General features: G+C 43.8%; 1 protein-coding gene across 10 annotated transcripts in view; it reads left to right on the forward strand.

The window, feature by feature from the left end:
- LOC146547817 (mitogen-activated protein kinase kinase kinase kinase 4-like) overlaps window positions 1-18,073 on the forward strand; it is a 36,856-nt gene that overhangs the window by 4,708 nt on the left and 14,075 nt on the right. For 9 of the 10 annotated variants that reach the window (XM_085263756.1, XM_085263762.1, XM_085263758.1 and 6 more), the window contains exons 3-15: window positions 9,520-9,576; window positions 12,700-12,825; window positions 12,991-13,101; window positions 13,200-13,290; window positions 13,907-14,037; window positions 14,145-14,199; window positions 14,286-14,364; window positions 15,113-15,288; window positions 15,374-15,446; window positions 15,555-15,765; window positions 15,892-16,047; window positions 16,284-16,370; window positions 17,530-17,988. In XM_085263756.1, coding sequence (XP_085119882.1) covers window positions 9,520-9,576; window positions 12,700-12,825; window positions 12,991-13,101; window positions 13,200-13,290; window positions 13,907-14,037; window positions 14,145-14,199; window positions 14,286-14,364; window positions 15,113-15,288; window positions 15,374-15,446; window positions 15,555-15,765; window positions 15,892-16,047; window positions 16,284-16,370; window positions 17,530-17,988 — 1,812 coding nt within the window. The remainder of the gene's footprint in view (window positions 1-9,519; window positions 9,577-12,699; window positions 12,826-12,990; window positions 13,102-13,199; window positions 13,291-13,906; window positions 14,038-14,144; window positions 14,200-14,285; window positions 14,365-15,112; window positions 15,289-15,373; window positions 15,447-15,554; window positions 15,766-15,891; window positions 16,048-16,283; window positions 16,371-17,529; window positions 17,989-18,073) is intronic. The other variant, XM_085263765.1, reaches the window with a different exon arrangement.

Raw genomic sequence — 18,073 nt, forward strand, 5'->3', positions numbered from 1 at the left:
GCATGAAACAGTCATTTCTAGTCCCTCACATTTCATTTAAGGGTATCATATACAGAGGGCTGATTTTTGTCCAGGAAGCTAATAAAAGACATTACGATTTTTGAGCCTCAGTAGTGCTGTCCTTTGTTTTCTCCCCTGACCTCTGGGGCAGCCTCACCCCCTTCCCTCAGAATAAGAATAAGAAGCAGTCCTCAGGGGGCTAGCTATGTGTGAAGGGTTGGAGCTGCTGCTGAGGAAGGAGGAGAACCTCTCATGGAGTCTTTCATTGCCTACCAGCCACAGGGGGAGACTGATGTTTACCTCGGGGCTAACCTGACTGGTTGTTGTTGGTAATTAGCTTAAAGAAATGATGAAGTGAAAGATTGGATTTGGTTACAGTTGAGATGATTGAAGCAGCGACTATCAGGTCACTGTAGATGGATCACCCTGAAGTTAAACTGGAGCTCATCTGGCTTCAGGGTAATCTTCATCAACCCCTGTGCTGCTGCCTTTAGGGTAACCAGATTCACTAAGAGAGCAAGGCAGTTTGTCCAGTCTTATCATGACGAGTTCCCAGTGGTAATCCAGTATTAGTCCACCCAGTATCAGCAATATCAGTTTAATCTTTAAGACCTGGAAATTTGAATAAAAATTGTTTATTTGGCAAGATGTTACACAATTCTAAGTCAAATTCCAAGGATTTGGAAAAGCTATAAAATTTGAATATTATCTATTGAGCAGCTTGTAAATTTTTGTGAAAAATTGAAATTGCTTATGAAGAGAGAAATTATAAGACTGGTTAGCCCTTAAGTCCCGATTGTCATTTCCAGAAAATCCTTGTGATTATAATTTAATATGTAGGAATGCGGGCCTGCGGCTATTCTGCCAGTCACATTGAGTTAATGAATGTAGGACAAGTGATGGCTGGTTTTCTTGCAGGCCTGTGGGTTCGATGCCATAGCTGGGCCTTGTGACAGTGTCTAATTGATAAGTGCCATATAGGGCTCTGTGGTAAAGGTCCCGGGAGCTCGGCTGCTGATTGGCCGTGCAGCTGTTAGGTCAGAATCGGTGGGCGTTGAAGGCCCTGTGTGATGAGTGAAACATTTCAAACCCGTATTAAATTGGTGAATATGAGATCCAACACACTCCTCTACTCTGCATCCTCTCTATCTGACGCTGTGTATCCCTTATTGTCCCCATCTCCCCCACAGTGACCCTCTCTCTAATGGGTGTCACAAGACTTACAGTGTCCCCTGACTCGCCACACTGCCCGAACAAAACTTTCAGTGTCTGTCTGTGTGTATGCGCGTACGTGAGTGTGTGTTGCTGTCTGTGTGCAGCTCATTGAGCCGCCTCATTACTTGAGTGGTGTTGAGATGAGACACAAAGGCGCAGGCAGACGAGACAGCCTCTTGCCTGTCTTCCTCCAGCGCCTTTACATGATAGCTCTTTCTCTTCAAGATCTCTTGTTTTAATGCTCTAAATCTTTCTTTTTTTTATTTTAACTTCTTAATGGCTCCCAGTCATCCCACATTCAGTTGACGCTTATATAAAACCTTCACTAGGACACTTCACTGTGTGAAAACTGCATATTGGCAGGTGAAGAGAAACAGAGCTGTCATTTGCAGCCTTAGTCTTCGGTGCTTTCACATCTTTAGTGTTGTCGAAATGTACAGGCAATGTGTTTTTAAGCCTTTGCTGCAGCAGTGATCAATACTTGTCCTGTCACATCAACTGGCCTCTTGTTTCAGACCATTACTCAGCTTTCTGTGTTTTTGCTCCTCTTCTCTGCGCATTCCTTTTCACCTTTTCCATCTCCCGGCTTTCCCTCCTCATCCCTTCGCTCGCGCACTCCCCTCTCTGCTTTCTCATCTCTTTCTGTGCCACTTCCATCCGTGCTTCTCTGGGGAGAGCTGGGCTCGGAGGCAGCAGGGCCGAGGCTTTGTGTGTCTCTGTGTGAGAATTGGGTCAGTGTGCTGGTATGCAGCAGCAGAGCCCGGAGAAGCACAGGCAGCTCACAGCCTTACATGTCATGTGCTGCTTCTAACGGCTGATGGATCATTTTTTCCCTGGAATTTATCTGCAGGCAGAAGTCTTAATATATGTGTGAAAGGTACATGGAGGCTCTGACTTTTGTCTGCCCACCTGCTCACTCTGCTGGTTCAGATGTCACCTTAGAGCTTCTCATGACTTGAGCAAAGACTGAGGTCATCCATCTCCTCGGTCTTAACATGGGTAGCCTTTTAAAAGCACTAAACTACCACTGCAAGCAGTTCTCTCTCTTCCCTCACTGTGTGAACTAATAATGTGAAACCAAGTTTGTTTTGCACCCGCATGGCTAATTAGAGAGCATGTCGCTCAATTTCAGCACTAGGTTGTGCAATGGAAGGTGGAGCCATTTTTATCTTTTTGGCAAGTAGCAGAAGTTTGACCTGGTTATAAAGCCAGCCTGTGTGAAACTAATTGCTTTGCTTGATCAGAATAAACAGATTCTAGATATGAATATGCAGGATTTGTAGGAAAGATGCACTATTTTTGGCAGCAGAAGCTTTCTGGCTTCCATTTGTAGTCTAATAACGATCAGCCAGGGCATCAACGAGCAGGCTGTGGCTACATTCAAGTACCAGCGATGTTGTTTGCTGAAATGCATCAGACAACCAATGACTGCTCACAATTTAAAAATGGATCTGCATTCGTAAACAATTACTGGCAGAAGAGGAAATCTGAGAACAGGCAGCTTCTAATGGAAGGCCTGGAAATTGGCTGGTACTCCCAGTGCAAGTGGACAATCCAGGCGGACGCCGTACTGATCTGTTCTGGTGAAGAGAGAGCTGAGCGTAAAAGCGACGCTGTCGAGTTACCATTCAAACTATGATCATGGGCTCCGGGTAGTGACTGAAAGAATGAGGTTGTGGATACATGCACTGGAAATGAGTTTCCTACAAAGTGTGGCTGAGCTTTACCTTAGAGGTAGGATGAGGAGGTGGGTCAAGGACTCGGAGTAGACCTGCTGCTCCTCCACATTGAAAGGAGCCGGTTGAGGAAGTTCGGGCATCTGACTATGATGGTTCCTGGGTGAGGTGTTTGCGGGTATCTCATACCAGGAGGATGCACCGGGGCAAACCATTTCTCAGCCGGCTTTGGACTTGGTGTGCCCTCCTGGATGAGCTGAAAGATGTGGCTGGGGAGAGGGAAGTCTGAGCTTCTACCTGTGTGACCCGAACCTGGATAAGCAGTAGAAATGGATGAATGGCCATTCAAAGCTTTGGATTCAAAAGGAGCCCCCTAACCCCCCTTCAAGGTACTACCAATGGGAATAGGGAATACTGTTAGTATACATAGGTCTGGGTGAGAAAGGCAGTACTGTCCAAAAATTTTGAGTTGACAGAGAGGACCTCAAGAGAGAGGTACAACAGTGAGTGTCTGCCGCCATCTTGACAGAGACCAGAACAAAAGACAAAATAAGTAATGCTTTTACCACCCCATCATATACAAATTAACTTACTCTCATTGGTAGTCACTTGAATTGCTTACTTCAATGTTAATTTTAACTTGAGACCCGCCTACTTTGCATCGCTAATGGTTATTTTCTGTCGTCGCTGGATCTCTCAAGGTCTGGTCAGCAGGCTAGCTGATGGGTTCCCAGGTCGATCTTACTTTAATGCGAAATATGCAGGGAGGCAGAGGTTCAGGTCAGTCTTGTGGAAACCAGTACTCCCCCTTTGTCCGTACTGGCTCTGTAGGCGGACCGCTAACAACACTGCTGAGCATTGCCGCTCATTTCTGTCAAGTGAAAATCCACCCAAAAAAACATGAATCACTGCTTTCCCAACACTGATCTTCAGCTGGATTTATTAGTCTCCAAAACAAACGGAGCCGTACCTGTAATTGTGAAACATCGCAGACACTATGACAGCGCGTGAAGTGTGTGTGTGTGTTCTTCACATGGCTTGTGAAATAACGGGAAAGCCCATTATGGCAGCTCTAAAGCAGCTTTCCTTATCGGGTTTCTTGTGTTGAGTGAGATTTCTCCACAGCGTTGTTAATGGAAGCCCTTATAGTGGAGCATATTTAGTTTTAGGGTAGATTTTTAAGTTAATGTCTTTGGCTCTGAAGGCAGTAAGTCATTCAGTGGTTTTAGTGCTGAGCTGGAGGGTTGCCAGGAACTCATCTGGCCATGGTTAAGAGGAGCTGTGATGGAGGAGTAGAGATGGAGGCCAGGGAGGGCTGAGTGATAGCTGAGTGCCTCAGATAACCCCTCCACAGCCACACCTAGCTGACTACTTCAACGGGCCCTGCAGTGCCTAGCTGCAGGCCTCCTCTGATCAACCCAAGTCGATTCCCATCCCCAGCTTTGTACCATGGGCTCTACTGCATGACTGATTGGAACCGATCAGCTGAATATTGATTTATTCAATAAAATAACTTGAGCCTCACCGGCTGTCTGATTAGTTAGGAATTACTTAATATATTTAATTACTATAAATTTATAAACAAGACATGTTTAAAGACTAGTTTCAAGCCTATGTAGGAGCTTTGGGATATTAAAAAATAGTGGAAGTTGACGTGTGGTCAGTCAGTTCTGCTGTGAAGACATGAGGCAAACTGTCACAGAGCGCATTAGAGACCAGACAGCATGTAACAGTTTATGATGTCTGTTGCTAAAATTGGGTTTAACTTAAGCAGAAGTGTCTCTGTTGCCTTCTTTTTGGAACCCTGTGACAAATTTTTAAAGGGAGTGATACTTCTATACATATCAGATGATTGTGCATTTGCACAAGTTTGTAAAACTTACTCACTCCCAACTCATCCCATACTCAATGGTTTACCCCCTTGAAAGACTGCTGGGAGTAACCTTTTGAAGCGCTTTTCTGTACAGAGTGGTTTCTGTCATATTTCAGGCTTGCTTATAGACCAAAATGACTGGGTATGGATCAGAAGTGGGTGAGGGTGGTCTCTGCCTATGCAGCTACCCTTGGGAATACCCAGAAATGGTTCTAATGGTCTTCAAACCACGTCTTTGACATACGCCGAGGTGTCAAAACTTATCTTTAAGGGTACAGGCGACGTCATCAGATGTCGTCTTTATGAGGGAAAAGTAAAAAAAAACAAACAAAAAACTTTCATTGCCAAGTAAGTCTAAATAACAGCGGATCAAAGTTGGCGTTAACAGTTAGGACACTCACTGATGACGTTAATCGCTCACCTCGAAACAAAAAGATGTCCCGCCTGGTAATTATTTTATTTATTTTTTAATCTTTGTGGGATGTCTTTCACTCTTTCACAGTAGAAAAATACTCTTCAGACTTCTGGCAAAATCTCATATGTAGCAAGCCTGCAGAATTTTCTTTGCTCCATCCACTGAAAGTGACAATACCCCGGCAGACCTTATTTACCGCTGCATTTAGGGACCTATTAACGTCAAATGGACTAACCTGCATGTTGAAAATGGTGCTGAAAGGGTACCCAGTGCTTTAAATCTTGACACGTAAGACTCCTGACGAAGTGTCGCCATGTGATGAGTTGACTCAGAACAGGTTGGAGTTTGAACATGTCTACAAGCTGCACTTGGTATGGCTAAGTGCCTGCTAAGCTCTTGCTAGACCAGTTCTTAGAGCTTATTTTTTGACAGTGCTTGTAAGAATACCCCAGATTAAGAAGAGTAGTTTTAGGATCTGTTGCATAGATTTGGTGACATCCTTTTTTTTTTTTTTTTTTTTCTTTTTCTGAAAGCCTGTTTATTTTCATATGTGCTGATTCATTTCTGTTTACTTGTGCAACATAATGTTTAACCCCAAAGTGTTTTCACAATAAGTGCATGTTGTAAGAGGATAAAGTCAAAACTTGGAGCTTGACTGTAAACCAAGCACTCCTCTCATTGCTCATGTGCTAATGATGTGTAACCCAGTTGTGTTGTGGTATCAAAATGCAATAACCTTGTGGCTTAGATAACCCTCCCAGAAGCTGGAAAAAAAACTTGGATTTATACGACTAGGAATTTTAGCTTGGCTGTCATAGTTTTGTACACATTCATCAAGGCGCTGTCAACTGTAAAACTGTACGAATTAACAGCTTTAATTTATTAACAGCCAACGAGGGAGATTAACTGCGTTGTTATTGAGTTGAATGTATCCCGCAATTATGCGGATGGTCTTTGTGGAAAATCCAAATAGCATCAGATTTATTATTATTATTATTTATTTTTTTCATCCCCTGGATGAAAGCGTCACAGCGTTGGATCCAACAAGTTGTCTTTGAGAGTGAGCTCTAATGCTAATGGGAGAGGGGCTGCAGAAGAGCCAAAACACAAAGACGGTCTTGATTATTTTTCTCCTTTCTGCTCCTTTTCAGTGTTGGTCTTGTTTGTGGTCGGTAGTTAGAAACAAAGTTCGTGACTCACGCAGTGAAATCTTCCTGTAGACATCCAGGGACCCAGTGCATGTTTGGCTCATTTCTCAATTAGCTGACTAATATGTTACTGAAGTCACAGGATGGATAAATTTTTATTGTTTCCATTATAATAAGGTGGTAACTATCACAATAGTACACTGATTAATCTCCCAGTCATTTCTCAATGAACCAATTAGTCATTTGGTCTGAAAATGGAGAAAAATGCCTGTCAGGTTTTCCCAGAAACTCTTTGTTTTTAAGAAGCTTTAAACAAGTATTAACTACATAAAGATTTAACAATAATACAATCTAAGATTCAGTTAATTATGTTTGACTCAAAAATCATAATCATTTAATGTCGACTTTTTCAGTGCACATGAGGCATGAGGATGACTGCGGAGTTCCTCGGCTGCACCTGTAAATTAGCAAAACAGACTGCATGTGCACGAGGAGGTGACGGCTACAATGTCAGCCTCTGTTGTTTTTGCAGAGGCAACCCCTGGGATCAAAGTGGAGAGGATTAAAGTCATTGTAAAGTGTCCCTCTCATCGCCCCCACCTCTCCTGCCCAGTGAAAACAGAGGGCCCCAAAGCCTGCATAGCTTTTATTGTCATAATCCATACAGTTTCAATTGACTATGGAATGCACTGGCTAAGATGACGACGGTGGTGTCGGCAGGGAGGCTGCACATATGTGTGTGAGAAGCCGTTTTCTCTGTAGCCATGCACAAAGACTGTACAGTGAATTGACACGTGTGTCCGGTACATTGCAGCTGTGGTAGGCAGAGAGACAGAGTATCACTGCAGTGGAGAAGGGGAATACCCATGTGGGTCAGCTTCCAAAAATGTCCCATGTTTTATCTCGTCTCAGGGTTGAGGGGAGGGAGGGGGATGTAGGGAGGCCACTATTTTGGTCCCTTTGTTTATGTAAGGAGTGGCAGTAGGGTGCTAGGAGAGCAGAGAAGTCTGGGAATGTCGGGGCTTCATGGCTTGGGAATCGCATGTTTCTGTTTGGTGCTGTGTATATCATAGTTTTACATGGGCTGTGGGATACAAAAGACTTGAAACTGCTTTCTTTGATAGGAACAATCCAACTCTTGATCTCAGTTCCCGTGTGAAATATATGGTAAAAATGGCCGTCAAACATGTAATTTAATTAGATACAGTAATTGAAGTGCTTGTATTGGGGTTGCAACTCAGGAATTTTTTTTTATTTTCTATATTTTTTTTTTTAAATTAAGTCATTGTGTTATGTATGAAAATAGCAAAGACTGTATAACGGAGGACATGCAGTGAGTTGTGGACTACTCGTTTAATGGCTTTAAAGTTACAGTGTGTAAAATATCTCCACTAGATGTCAGACTGCAGATTGCAGTTAACTTTGTTACTTTTTGCCCTCCCAATTCAAGCGCATAGTCCTGGCTATGGTATCTGTTAGGGGTGGGGGGAAAATCGATACTGTGTAGTATCGTGATATTTTGTTTGCTAATAATGTATCGATACAGGGACAGCAGAAATCGATATTTTGTTACAAAAAAGGTTTTTGTGTTCTGACTTCAGAGCACGTTGATCCTTTTTCTGAGCAAGAATCCTGACATTCCTTCACTGTCCAAATGTGTTTAACTTTTTTTTTTGGCAGCAATAAACATGACAGTTTACTTATTTTAATTTAAGACATGTTTTATTTTAATTAAGTTTAAAACTTTTTTATTTAATGTAAAATTATATTTTGTTTTAATTTACTTTCAAATTCTTCAGTTGCTGAAGGGGCTGCATAGGTTTCATAAATTGCGTAGTTCAGAATAGCTATAATTGTACCAGATGGTTGCATTCAGTTAAGTTGGACTAGACTGTAATGCAAACCGTTCAGTTTGTCAACAATAAAACTGACTGAAATGAGAGAAGGACTGAGTGCGAGACTTTGATATTAGATAAAATGAATATTGATAAAGTTTACCTTTTATGTACAGAATCTGAATATCGCAAAATATTTTTAAAAATTGCAATAATATCGTATCGTGCGTTAAGTATTGCGATAATATCGTATCGTGGGATGTATGGTGATTCCCACCTCTAGTATTTGTAGTGAGTGTAGGCTGTCAGGCTGCTGTTTACCTCGTGTCTGTTTGTTTACTCTGAAGGAACCTGTAAAACTTAACAAAACGAGTCTGATACAAGTCAAACAAGCTCGCTTCTGACAGCGATCCTGAGGTGAGTTGTTGAGGATATCCTGTCAGTAAGACCCGCTGTTGTTTATGCTGTTGGCTGGCGTTAGTGTTTATTAGAGAGAAACTGATATTTTTAGGATACTTGAACCTAACATTAGCTAGCATAATGTTAACTTATAACCAGCTGCTGCTGACTTCAGTTCAGGAGATGATGTCTGAGGATGGCATTTTATCCAGAGCCAGTCATATTCTCTTTTCTATTCGTTTTTGCTTCTTTGGTGAAGGAGACCTCTTCTTGAATGCTAAAACTAAGTTATGATTGTTCATACATTGAGTTTGGAGATGCAAATGTGAATTAAAATTTGCCTCCATGGTACACAAATGCCAAGAAGCTCTCTTCACTTCCACCTTTGGCGCGCTGCTCTCTCTAGCCACATAACTAAATTGAGATTATGTGCAACAATGTCCATCTCGGCCTCTGTATTCAAGATGGCATTACAACACGGTGACTTCCATAAACTGATGCCTGCTCCAATATATTTTTAACACATTGGAGCAGGCAAATGTTTTGTTAATTGATGCATTATGAGAATGCATCAGTTTGTTCAGTTACACACTTATACCATTAGTATGTTTATCTGTTTTTTCCTCTATTAAATAACCTAATAAATGGACTGACTTTACCTTTTTAATCTTGTTAAGGCCTCAAACGAGTAGTCTTTGTATCCTTTGCGTTTTGGAAAATGGATGTGACCATATTTGGACAACCAAAGAGCCACCTGTCACCAAATGTGGATACACCAGTTAATTTATAAACCAGTTCACCACCTGTTTTGAATGAGTATATTGGCTATAACTAAAGCTTTTTTTTTTCCTTTTTAAAAAAACAATTTAAATAGCAATGTACAGCATACTTGATAAGACCACAGTGACCTTTGCCATGTGCTTGAATGCTCATATGCTTTTGTTTGTTGTCTTTGCAGGGACGACATGTCAAGACTGGACAGCTGGCTGCCATCAAGGTCATGGATGTCACAGAGGTAAGCCTTAAATGTCACCCTACATATACTTTTAAATCAAAAAGATAGATTTGGCGCAACATAATGGATTATCATTGGTGTGCTAAAAATGCTCTTGTGGTGAAATGTAATTATACTCGAGTCTGGTTAACATAAAAATCTGCACACATTCCTCTGGAACTTACGTCTGAATATTTAGAGGTTGCAGAGGAGAAAAAGCCCCGCTCTGTAATGAGTTGTCTTCACTAATAAACAGCAGCAGGGAAGGAGTAGAGGCAACAGGATACTGCTTAATTTTAATTAGATTTTTTTTTTAGGTAGCTTTGTCATTTAGCAGCAAGCGTGCTGCCCTCAGCTGTGGGAGGTCCTATCTGCAGATGAGAAACAACCACATATGCACACATGCAGAAACGCAAGGCAGAAGGTTTGAGGGGAGCAGCGAAGACCAGCAGGGCTAACCACCCACACTGTGTTGGTTATGATGAAAGCAACATGGGCGTAAAATGCCGGACCCATCCTGGAGCCCAGTTTGAACGTGTCGCGCGCAACAGCCTAGTGTTCATCATCTTCCTCAGAGGGGATCACAGCCGACAGCCACGAGCTGAATTTTCACCGGTGTCAGGACACGTTTACTGCTTTGTGGATGCAACATGTTTCTATCCTACCGTCACACAGTCCTCATCAGAAGCTCAACAGGAACTGGTGATGCAGCTCGTGTGCCCTGACATGCCTTTTTGCCACCCCTCACGCGCGCTTACGTCACAATGAGTCAGAGTTACACTCTCGACTGACTTGTTATCGTGTGGGAGAGAATGGACCAGCTGTTTCCTGATGTGTGTGAAACACTAGGTGTGCCTTTTCAGACGTCTAGTCACTCACTGAGAACAGGGAGTCACTCGTCACGAGAAGCAGGTGTCCACTTCACCTAAAACCTGCTTGACTGTATTTTTGTGTTTTGTTTTTCCACTGGTGGCCCTTTTAACGTCTGTCTTCAGTCTGTTTATGTGTGACTTTGGCTGTATTTAGTGCATTACAGTGACTGTTATTAGGTTTAGCCTGCTCTGCTATCTTCCCTTGCTTCTATCATGACATAAATCATTCTGAGATTAAGCCTGGTTTTTATTACCTGCGCACAAACGAATGACTGTGCACTCCCATTGCTATTAAAGTGCCAAAGCTCACTAACTGGTGGACCTCACACAGTGATTTTTAAGTCAGTTTGACTGAGTTAATTAGTAGGCTTCAAACGGTGCTCAAATAATGACTCAGTTTGATCTGTTATGACTGTACGGCTGAAATATTCAATTACGGAGCTTCAGTTAGATCTGTCAGCTATTTTTCTGCTTGTTATGTTTCAGCTGGCCCGTGTCGCGCTTGACGTCCTGGCTGTTGAGCTCATCTGCAGGCACAGAGGTTCTGTGCAGGGTCACTGTGACCCACATTCTCAAATCCAAACAAGTCCTCTTTTCTGCAGCTATACAGGCCACGAGCTTAAAAAACGGATGCTTTTCCATTTTGACGTGCTGTTTTCTGTTAAATTAAAAGGATTTCTACTCCTTGAATGTGCAGCGCTTCTTGACATAAGGCCAAGGATGTTTCTGCAATTTGGGATCCAGCAGTTACACTTTAGCAAACACTGTACTGGATTTTAATTTGTGAAAATGTATTACCAGGCTATCAAAGACAAAGAACATGGCTAACTGTTTTGTCTTGGGGGGGGGGTTTCACCCCTGGAGATTTAAAGATGTTTTAAGACATGAGAGGAAACTCGGCTGGAGTTTCCTCTTTGTTAAATCCTTGAGTTACACTTTCTAAAGATCTTATCTTCAAGCATAAATTAGGAATACTGGGTGTGGCCTAGTGCCACAGCATCTTATGTGTGTGCGTCGTGCGCTGACGTATTGCTCGCCTTTGCCTCTCTCTCTCCGACGCGCATCACCATATGATTGTCTCTCCCACTCAGTCGCCATGTGACTCGTGGCAGAGAGGCTTTCACAGTCGGGAGTGTGATAATCCAGCAGCTGCGTAGCAGAGAGGGGGTACACGGGGAAGGGAGGGTCAGAGGAGGATGGGGTGGTGGAGGGGGATGCGCACAACAGAAAGGCTTACGTCAACTCAAACGAGTCATGCAGCAGCAGCGTGGCTGCCTGTAAAGACGGCCAACTGCCATTTTGCTGTGTGCGATGCACTCACACCATCCAGCGTAGTAACATGCACACACAGCATCACCTTTAAATCGGCTGTAACACATTTTGGTGCAGAATGCTAATAATGGAAATGACAGGATATACAAATATCTGAAGCGTGCACACACTGCATTATGCAGTGGTAATTTTGTGCAACCACCCCCACCTTTGTACTCTTGTCCCCCCACTCCTCTCACTCTACTTTGTAAATAATAGGCCATGTAACCATAAAGCAAACCACTTGCAGGCTGATCTATGCATGTGTTCAATTAGTGCATCACTGTTAATCTGTGTCAAGTTGCTACAGGGTGCAAGTGGGGAGTTTGCACTGCAGCTAGTTCTGACCTTTTTGTGAAGAAGCGATGGCGGCAGGTTTGCTCCCGCTATCTGCAACTAAAGGTCGTTTGCAGCAGAGATTAAACGCTGCGTGATCACTACATCTGCTAGTTTGATTTAGCTCTTTCGCGTTAATCCCTCAGAGTTCCCTTTAGGTTACGTTTAAATTTTAAAGGCGCCCATTTCCTGTTCCTGCTCTTCCCTTAAGTAATCCTACACCCATTAAGTAATAATTTATTTTTTTTCTCCAGGTGAAGGTTCATGGCAGAGCTTTCTTTCCAGCTCTGTGGATAATAGCCGCTGGTTGTTGTTGTAGGTTTATCTGATGTGTCTAACGTACAATGCAAATCATTCATGCAACAGTAATCCATAAACAAAGGACTCATTCCTCGCTCGTGCTGCATGAAAAGGCTGCAGCGATGTTGCACCAGGGAGCTGTCACGCGTCTCGACACTTGCTGTGACACAAAGTGTGGAAGTGAATTGATTTATTTGTGAAATGAAACGTTACTCGAGGTCAGGTTATGGTTAAAAGGAGCCTACACGCCACATCATAAAGATTTTTTTGGGGCAAGGCCAAACGCCCTCTTTTAATGTGCACCTGTGTTTGTTTGCTTGTCTAGGATGAAGAAGAGGAAATTAAACTGGAGATCAATATGCTGAAGAAGTATTCCCACCACAGAAACATAGCCACCTACTATGGTGCTTTCATTAAGAAGAGCCCTCCGGGACACGATGACCAGCTATGGGTAAGCCCCTCAAATCCAGTGAAGACATTTAAAAAAAAAAAATCTAAAGACTGTAGCGCTGATGCTCACTTCTTTTACTAGCCTTCCTTTTTTATTAACTTTCCAGAACTAGGCGTATTTTAATTTTAATATTTTTTTTTTTCATTGACTTTGTCTGTTTTGCAGTTGGTGATGGAGTTCTGTGGTGCTGGTTCCATCACAGACCTAGTGAAGAACACAAAGGGGAACCAGCTGAAGGAAGACTGGATTGCCTACATCTCCAGAGAGATCCTCAGAGTGAGCACATTCCCCCGCCCTCTTTTTTCCCCTCTCTTCTCCTCATTTCTCTTCTCTACCTTCTTTCACTAATATTGCATCTCCTCTACCCTCCTCAGGGTCTCGCCCACTTACACGCCCACCACGTCATCCACCGTGACATCAAAGGCCAGAACGTGTTATTGACGGAGAATGCTGAAGTTAAACTAGGTGAGTGACTGAGTTTTCATATCTTTGATACCTTTTGATCCAATAAATGTCAGTGTCAACTTTAACTTAGAGATTCTCACTTGTTCTTGCCATGCAACACAAGACTCTAAAACATCTATAAAGTGCCCACCTCCACAGTTTCGGACGAACTAGTTTCTCAGGTGGCCACTTGAGGCAGGCAAAAGAATCAATTTTTATAAACGGGCATGTTAAAATACCAAACTTTATAGTAGTTATAAACATGTGTACTGAACGGTGCCAAAGACAATTTTAACCAGTGGTGTAGATTTTAATATAGCTCAATATCATGAATTCCAGTAAGATTTAAATGTATCTATAGTTAATGGTTCCCATTCAGTGGTGCTTAAAACAGTTTAAGTTGTCAAGTTTGCACATTTTGTTTTAAGTCTAGATTTTGCCAGCTACGGTGAATTACAGATGCAGCTTGCTAACCAAGCTAGCCAGTAATAGCTACATCTACCATTGAAAAGATTATGCTTGTGTGTAAGAAGGCTGAAAGCTATTTTCCAGCGGCCCGTTTCTCTTTCTTGAAATCGAGTCTTTGAAGATGATCGTACAGCGTTTAACTGACTGTCTCCGCTCCTTATCTCTCCAGTGGATTTTGGCGTGAGTGCTCAGCTGGATCGGACAGTTGGAAGGAGAAACACCTTCATTGGGACACCTTACTGGATGGCCCCAGAAGTCATCGCTTGTGACGAGAACCCAGATGCAACATATGATTACCGAGTAAGATTCCCCAACGTGTCGAGCGTTCAAAACCTGACTTCCTGTAACCGCGGAGGCGCATTATTCTTGTGAATGGCTTTCTTATTGGGCGTTTTCTTCTCTCGCAGAGTGATCTGTGGTCCTGCGGTATCACGGCTATTGAAATGGCTGAAGGAGCGCCCCGTGAGTGCCTGTTTCTCTTATCATTTGTTTTTTCTTGATCTTTTAATCCTCTTGAATCTTTAACTTTTTTGCACCGCTTCTTTCAGCTCTTTGCGACATGCACCCCATGCGTGCACTCTTCCTCATTCCAAGAAATCCTCCTCCTCGGCTGAAATCTAAAAAATGGTGAGCACCACCCGGAAAGGACGTTTTTACTGTTTACGTATCTGTCCTATATAATCGCCTCGCTACCCTGCAAAATCCTGACACATTTACTCTGAGATATTTTATGCACAGATTTCCTTCTGTTCTTTTTATGTGCATTTTGTTTTATGTCAGACCTTAGCCCAGGCAGCTACAGAGACTTAAATCTAAGAGCTCAGCTTTCCCTTAGTGCTCTGCTGCTGACTCGAACATCTGTGGTACACCTGCTCTGGCAGGCTCAGGCTCTCTTGGCACTCGCACAAACACACTGGATTGCTGCTCTGGACTGCACTGCAGAAACATCTCAGAGCTCGAACGCTCTAATGAACTGGCTCTCGTTTTACATTTGTCTTCAAACAGAAATCGCTGTTTTATTTTATACTCCACCCCTGTTTCATAAAATATCGGTTTGATTTGCTGCTGTCGCAAGTGAATCTGACGGTTCTCGGCAGCAGGTGCAGTTGTGATAATAATTTCACTCCAGCGTGTAGCGTTTTTCAGTTTTCGTGGAGTATATGTAATGAAAGGTTCGATGCTGCTCGTCTGTGTGCATAAACCTCAGTTTTTGTTGCGCTGGCAAGTGTCTGGTGAAGGGGAGGGAGCGCTGTTAGGAGTCGTGGGGCGTTTGCAAAAATGTCTGCTTCACTTTCTCGTTGCATGGCTGAAATACTTCTGTTTCTGATTCGCTCTCTCAGCCTTGTGTTGTTTCTCTCCCCCAACTCGCTCACAGGTCCAAAAAGTTCTTCAGTTTCATCGAGAGCTGCCTCGTGAAGAATTACACGCAGCGCCCACCAACAGAGCAGCTGCTGAAGCACCCCTTCATCCGAGACCAGCCCAACGAGCGGCAGGTCCGCATACAGCTCAAAGACCACATCGACCGGACGAAGAAAAAGAGGGGCGAGAAAGGTGCGTGTGCTTCTCGATTATCATGAAAGGCTGGAAAAGTGTAGGATGCATAAGCTGTGAGTGACTGGTTTTTGTCCTTGTGCAGATGAGACGGAATATGAGTACAGTGGCAGTGAGGAGGAGGAAGAGGATCCTCCTGAGCAAGAAGGAGAGCCCAGGTATGTTCTACACCTGTAGCGTTTCCCTGAAAGGAAACAAGTGCACCTGCTCAGGTGGAGGCGTTTCACAAAGCTCCAACCTTTTGTCTCTTTCTTACACCGATACAGCTCAATTGTCAACGTGCCAGGTGAATCTACTCTACGGCGTGACTTCATCCGCCTGCAGCAGGAGAACAAGGAGAGGTCGGAGGCGCTCCGTCACCAGCAGCTCCTCCAGGAGCAGCAACTCCGGGAGCAAGAGGAGTACAAGCGCCAACTACTGGCAGAGAGGCAGAAACGTATCGAGCAACAGAAGGAGCAGAGAAGGCGGTTAGAGGAGGTAGGGTTTTGTTTCGACTCGTTGTGTCGTTTGTTGTGCTGTTTTTCGGGAAGTTTTTACCCTGTTTTTAATTTATTTGCCCCCCCCCCCCCCCCCCCCCCCCCCCCCCCACAAATACCCCCACAGCAACAGCGACGCGAACGGGAGATGAGGAGGCAACAGGAGCGCGAGCAGCGTCGTCGCGAGCAAGAAGAAAAGAGGCGTATGGAGGAGATGGATCGTAGACGTAAAGAGGAGGAGGAACGCCGGCAGGACGAGAAGAGAAGGAACGATCGTGAGCAGGTCTGTTTCTGAAATTACTTTTACTGCAGTTAAAGCCAGCGAAACACAAAGTGAATTGGTGTGTTGGTTCTGTAAAATGAAGACATGAAGCTCAGGGGTTACTTGATGTATTTATCGTAGCGCAGCAAAGCCAAAACATCCCTCTTATCTGTTTTAAGATGGATTTTTAGGGTTGTGCTTGGTGCTTATTTAAAGAGACATGCGCAGCCTTGATGGGTTTTCTTTCCTGCTGACAGGAGTACATCAGGCGCCAGCTGGAAGAGGAGCAGAGACACCTCGAGATGCTCCAGGAGCAGCTGCTCCGTGAGCAGGCCATGCTGCTGGTCAGTCGCACACAAACACTCAGCCTTCTTATTATATCACAATGTCCTTTCACCTCCATAACCTCCAAGATATGAAAATGACTTAAAAATCTATTTATATCTCCAGGATTACAGCTTTTGATTTAATGCATTTTACTGACTTTTTTTTAAATGCATGAAATTCTCAGGAGTTAGGCATTGAGTTGCTTGGATATTATATGTACTGAAGTTTGACCAGGACAGTTAGGCGGAGCCAAAGGTGAATAGGGTCCGGATTTTTGTTTTCCTCTCCTTTCTTCCTTTCATTTAAAGGTGCTGTTGAGTCATTGTAGCCCACTTACACCAGGAATCAACCCTGATCACTTTCATATTTAGTGATGGTGATGTCTTGGACTGTAATGTTTGCAGATGCGATGATGTAGTGAGAGTAGGGACCAGGTGGAGGTATGCATTGGAGACGGGGGGGGAGGCAGATGATCCACTGTGGTGACCTGGAAAGAGAGCAGCTAAAAGAAGTTCAGTTATTCTAGCTCACTATGATAAAAAAAGGTTAAAAAACAAACAGGAAAAATATTTTAGATTTTAACTTTTACAGTATTTGCATACGATTGTTCATCATTTATCAATAACAAATGTGACTTTTTAACTTTAAGGATATTTTGTTTTAAATTGGAAGACATTCTAAGCTTTTTGCAAGTCTGTCCTCTGCACATGGTGAATGGGTGATGTAAAAACTGTAAGGAATGGCAGTGGATCAGTGGTATAGCTAAATATGTCAAAGCGTATGAGTGTCTCCAGGTAGGGAGTGGGGTTTTGCTCTTTTGCCCCACCCACCCCGCCCTTCTCCACCCTTGAAACACACAGATGCATGATGGACGGACATGTGGATGTCATCAGGAAATGCTCCACAGCGCGGCTTTATTTTTAAATAGGTGTTTGAGTCGTTTACACTGCAGAGAAATGTGAAGAAATTGTTCTTTCACGTGTTTAATAGTAATTATGATTCGAAGAGACAAGTTTGTTTTGTGTGCACAGCACAAGTCAAACATGACTAAGAGTCAAAAGAAAGATTAAAGAGACGACGATCACCATCATAGTCTGCCTCTGTAAAGACTTGTTGGGCCAAACATGGCCGCTGCCTCTTCTCTCCACCCTGAACCAACCCTACGCTCTGCGACAGGAGTTCAAGTGGCGGGAGCTCGAGGAGCAGCGCAAAGCCGAGCGTCTCCACAAGCGCCTGCAGCAGGAGCAGGCGTACCTGCTGTCCCTGCAGCACGACTCCAAGCAGCAACCTGGCGACAAAACAAAACTCCCATCAGACCATAGTAAGCCGCCACAGGCTGCCACTCTGCCCCCTGACAGAGCCCTCGCCACACTCCCACAAGCTCAGGTCCTCAACTCTGCCGTCTCTGTAGCGAGGGGCGCCTGTGAATCCTCCAGAGCCCCTCAGACGATCCCTGCAGACAGCAGTAAATCCCAGGCAACAGGGCAGGAGAGGACTGATGAGAGTTTGAGCCGGGTCTCAAACTCCCCCAGCTCCCTTCAGACTGAAACCCCCTCTGACTCTAACCCTCCTCAGACAGAAAGCTCGGAGCCCGACAGCGAGCCTGTCAGTCAACCTCCTCAGCCTATCAGAGAGGTGAACCTCCTCCTCGGCTCTGCCTGTTCTTTCCACCTTCCTCTTCTTGCTTGCTTTCACACAGCCTCAGTGGTTATGATGATAA

This window comes from Mchenga conophoros, linkage group LG23 (genome assembly GCF_057382185.1).
Source record: "Mchenga conophoros isolate Kocher_MC1m ecotype Shallow Benthic linkage group LG23, M_conophoros_male_GT1.1, whole genome shotgun sequence".
NCBI classification, from domain to species: domain Eukaryota; kingdom Metazoa; phylum Chordata; class Actinopteri; order Cichliformes; family Cichlidae; genus Mchenga; species Mchenga conophoros.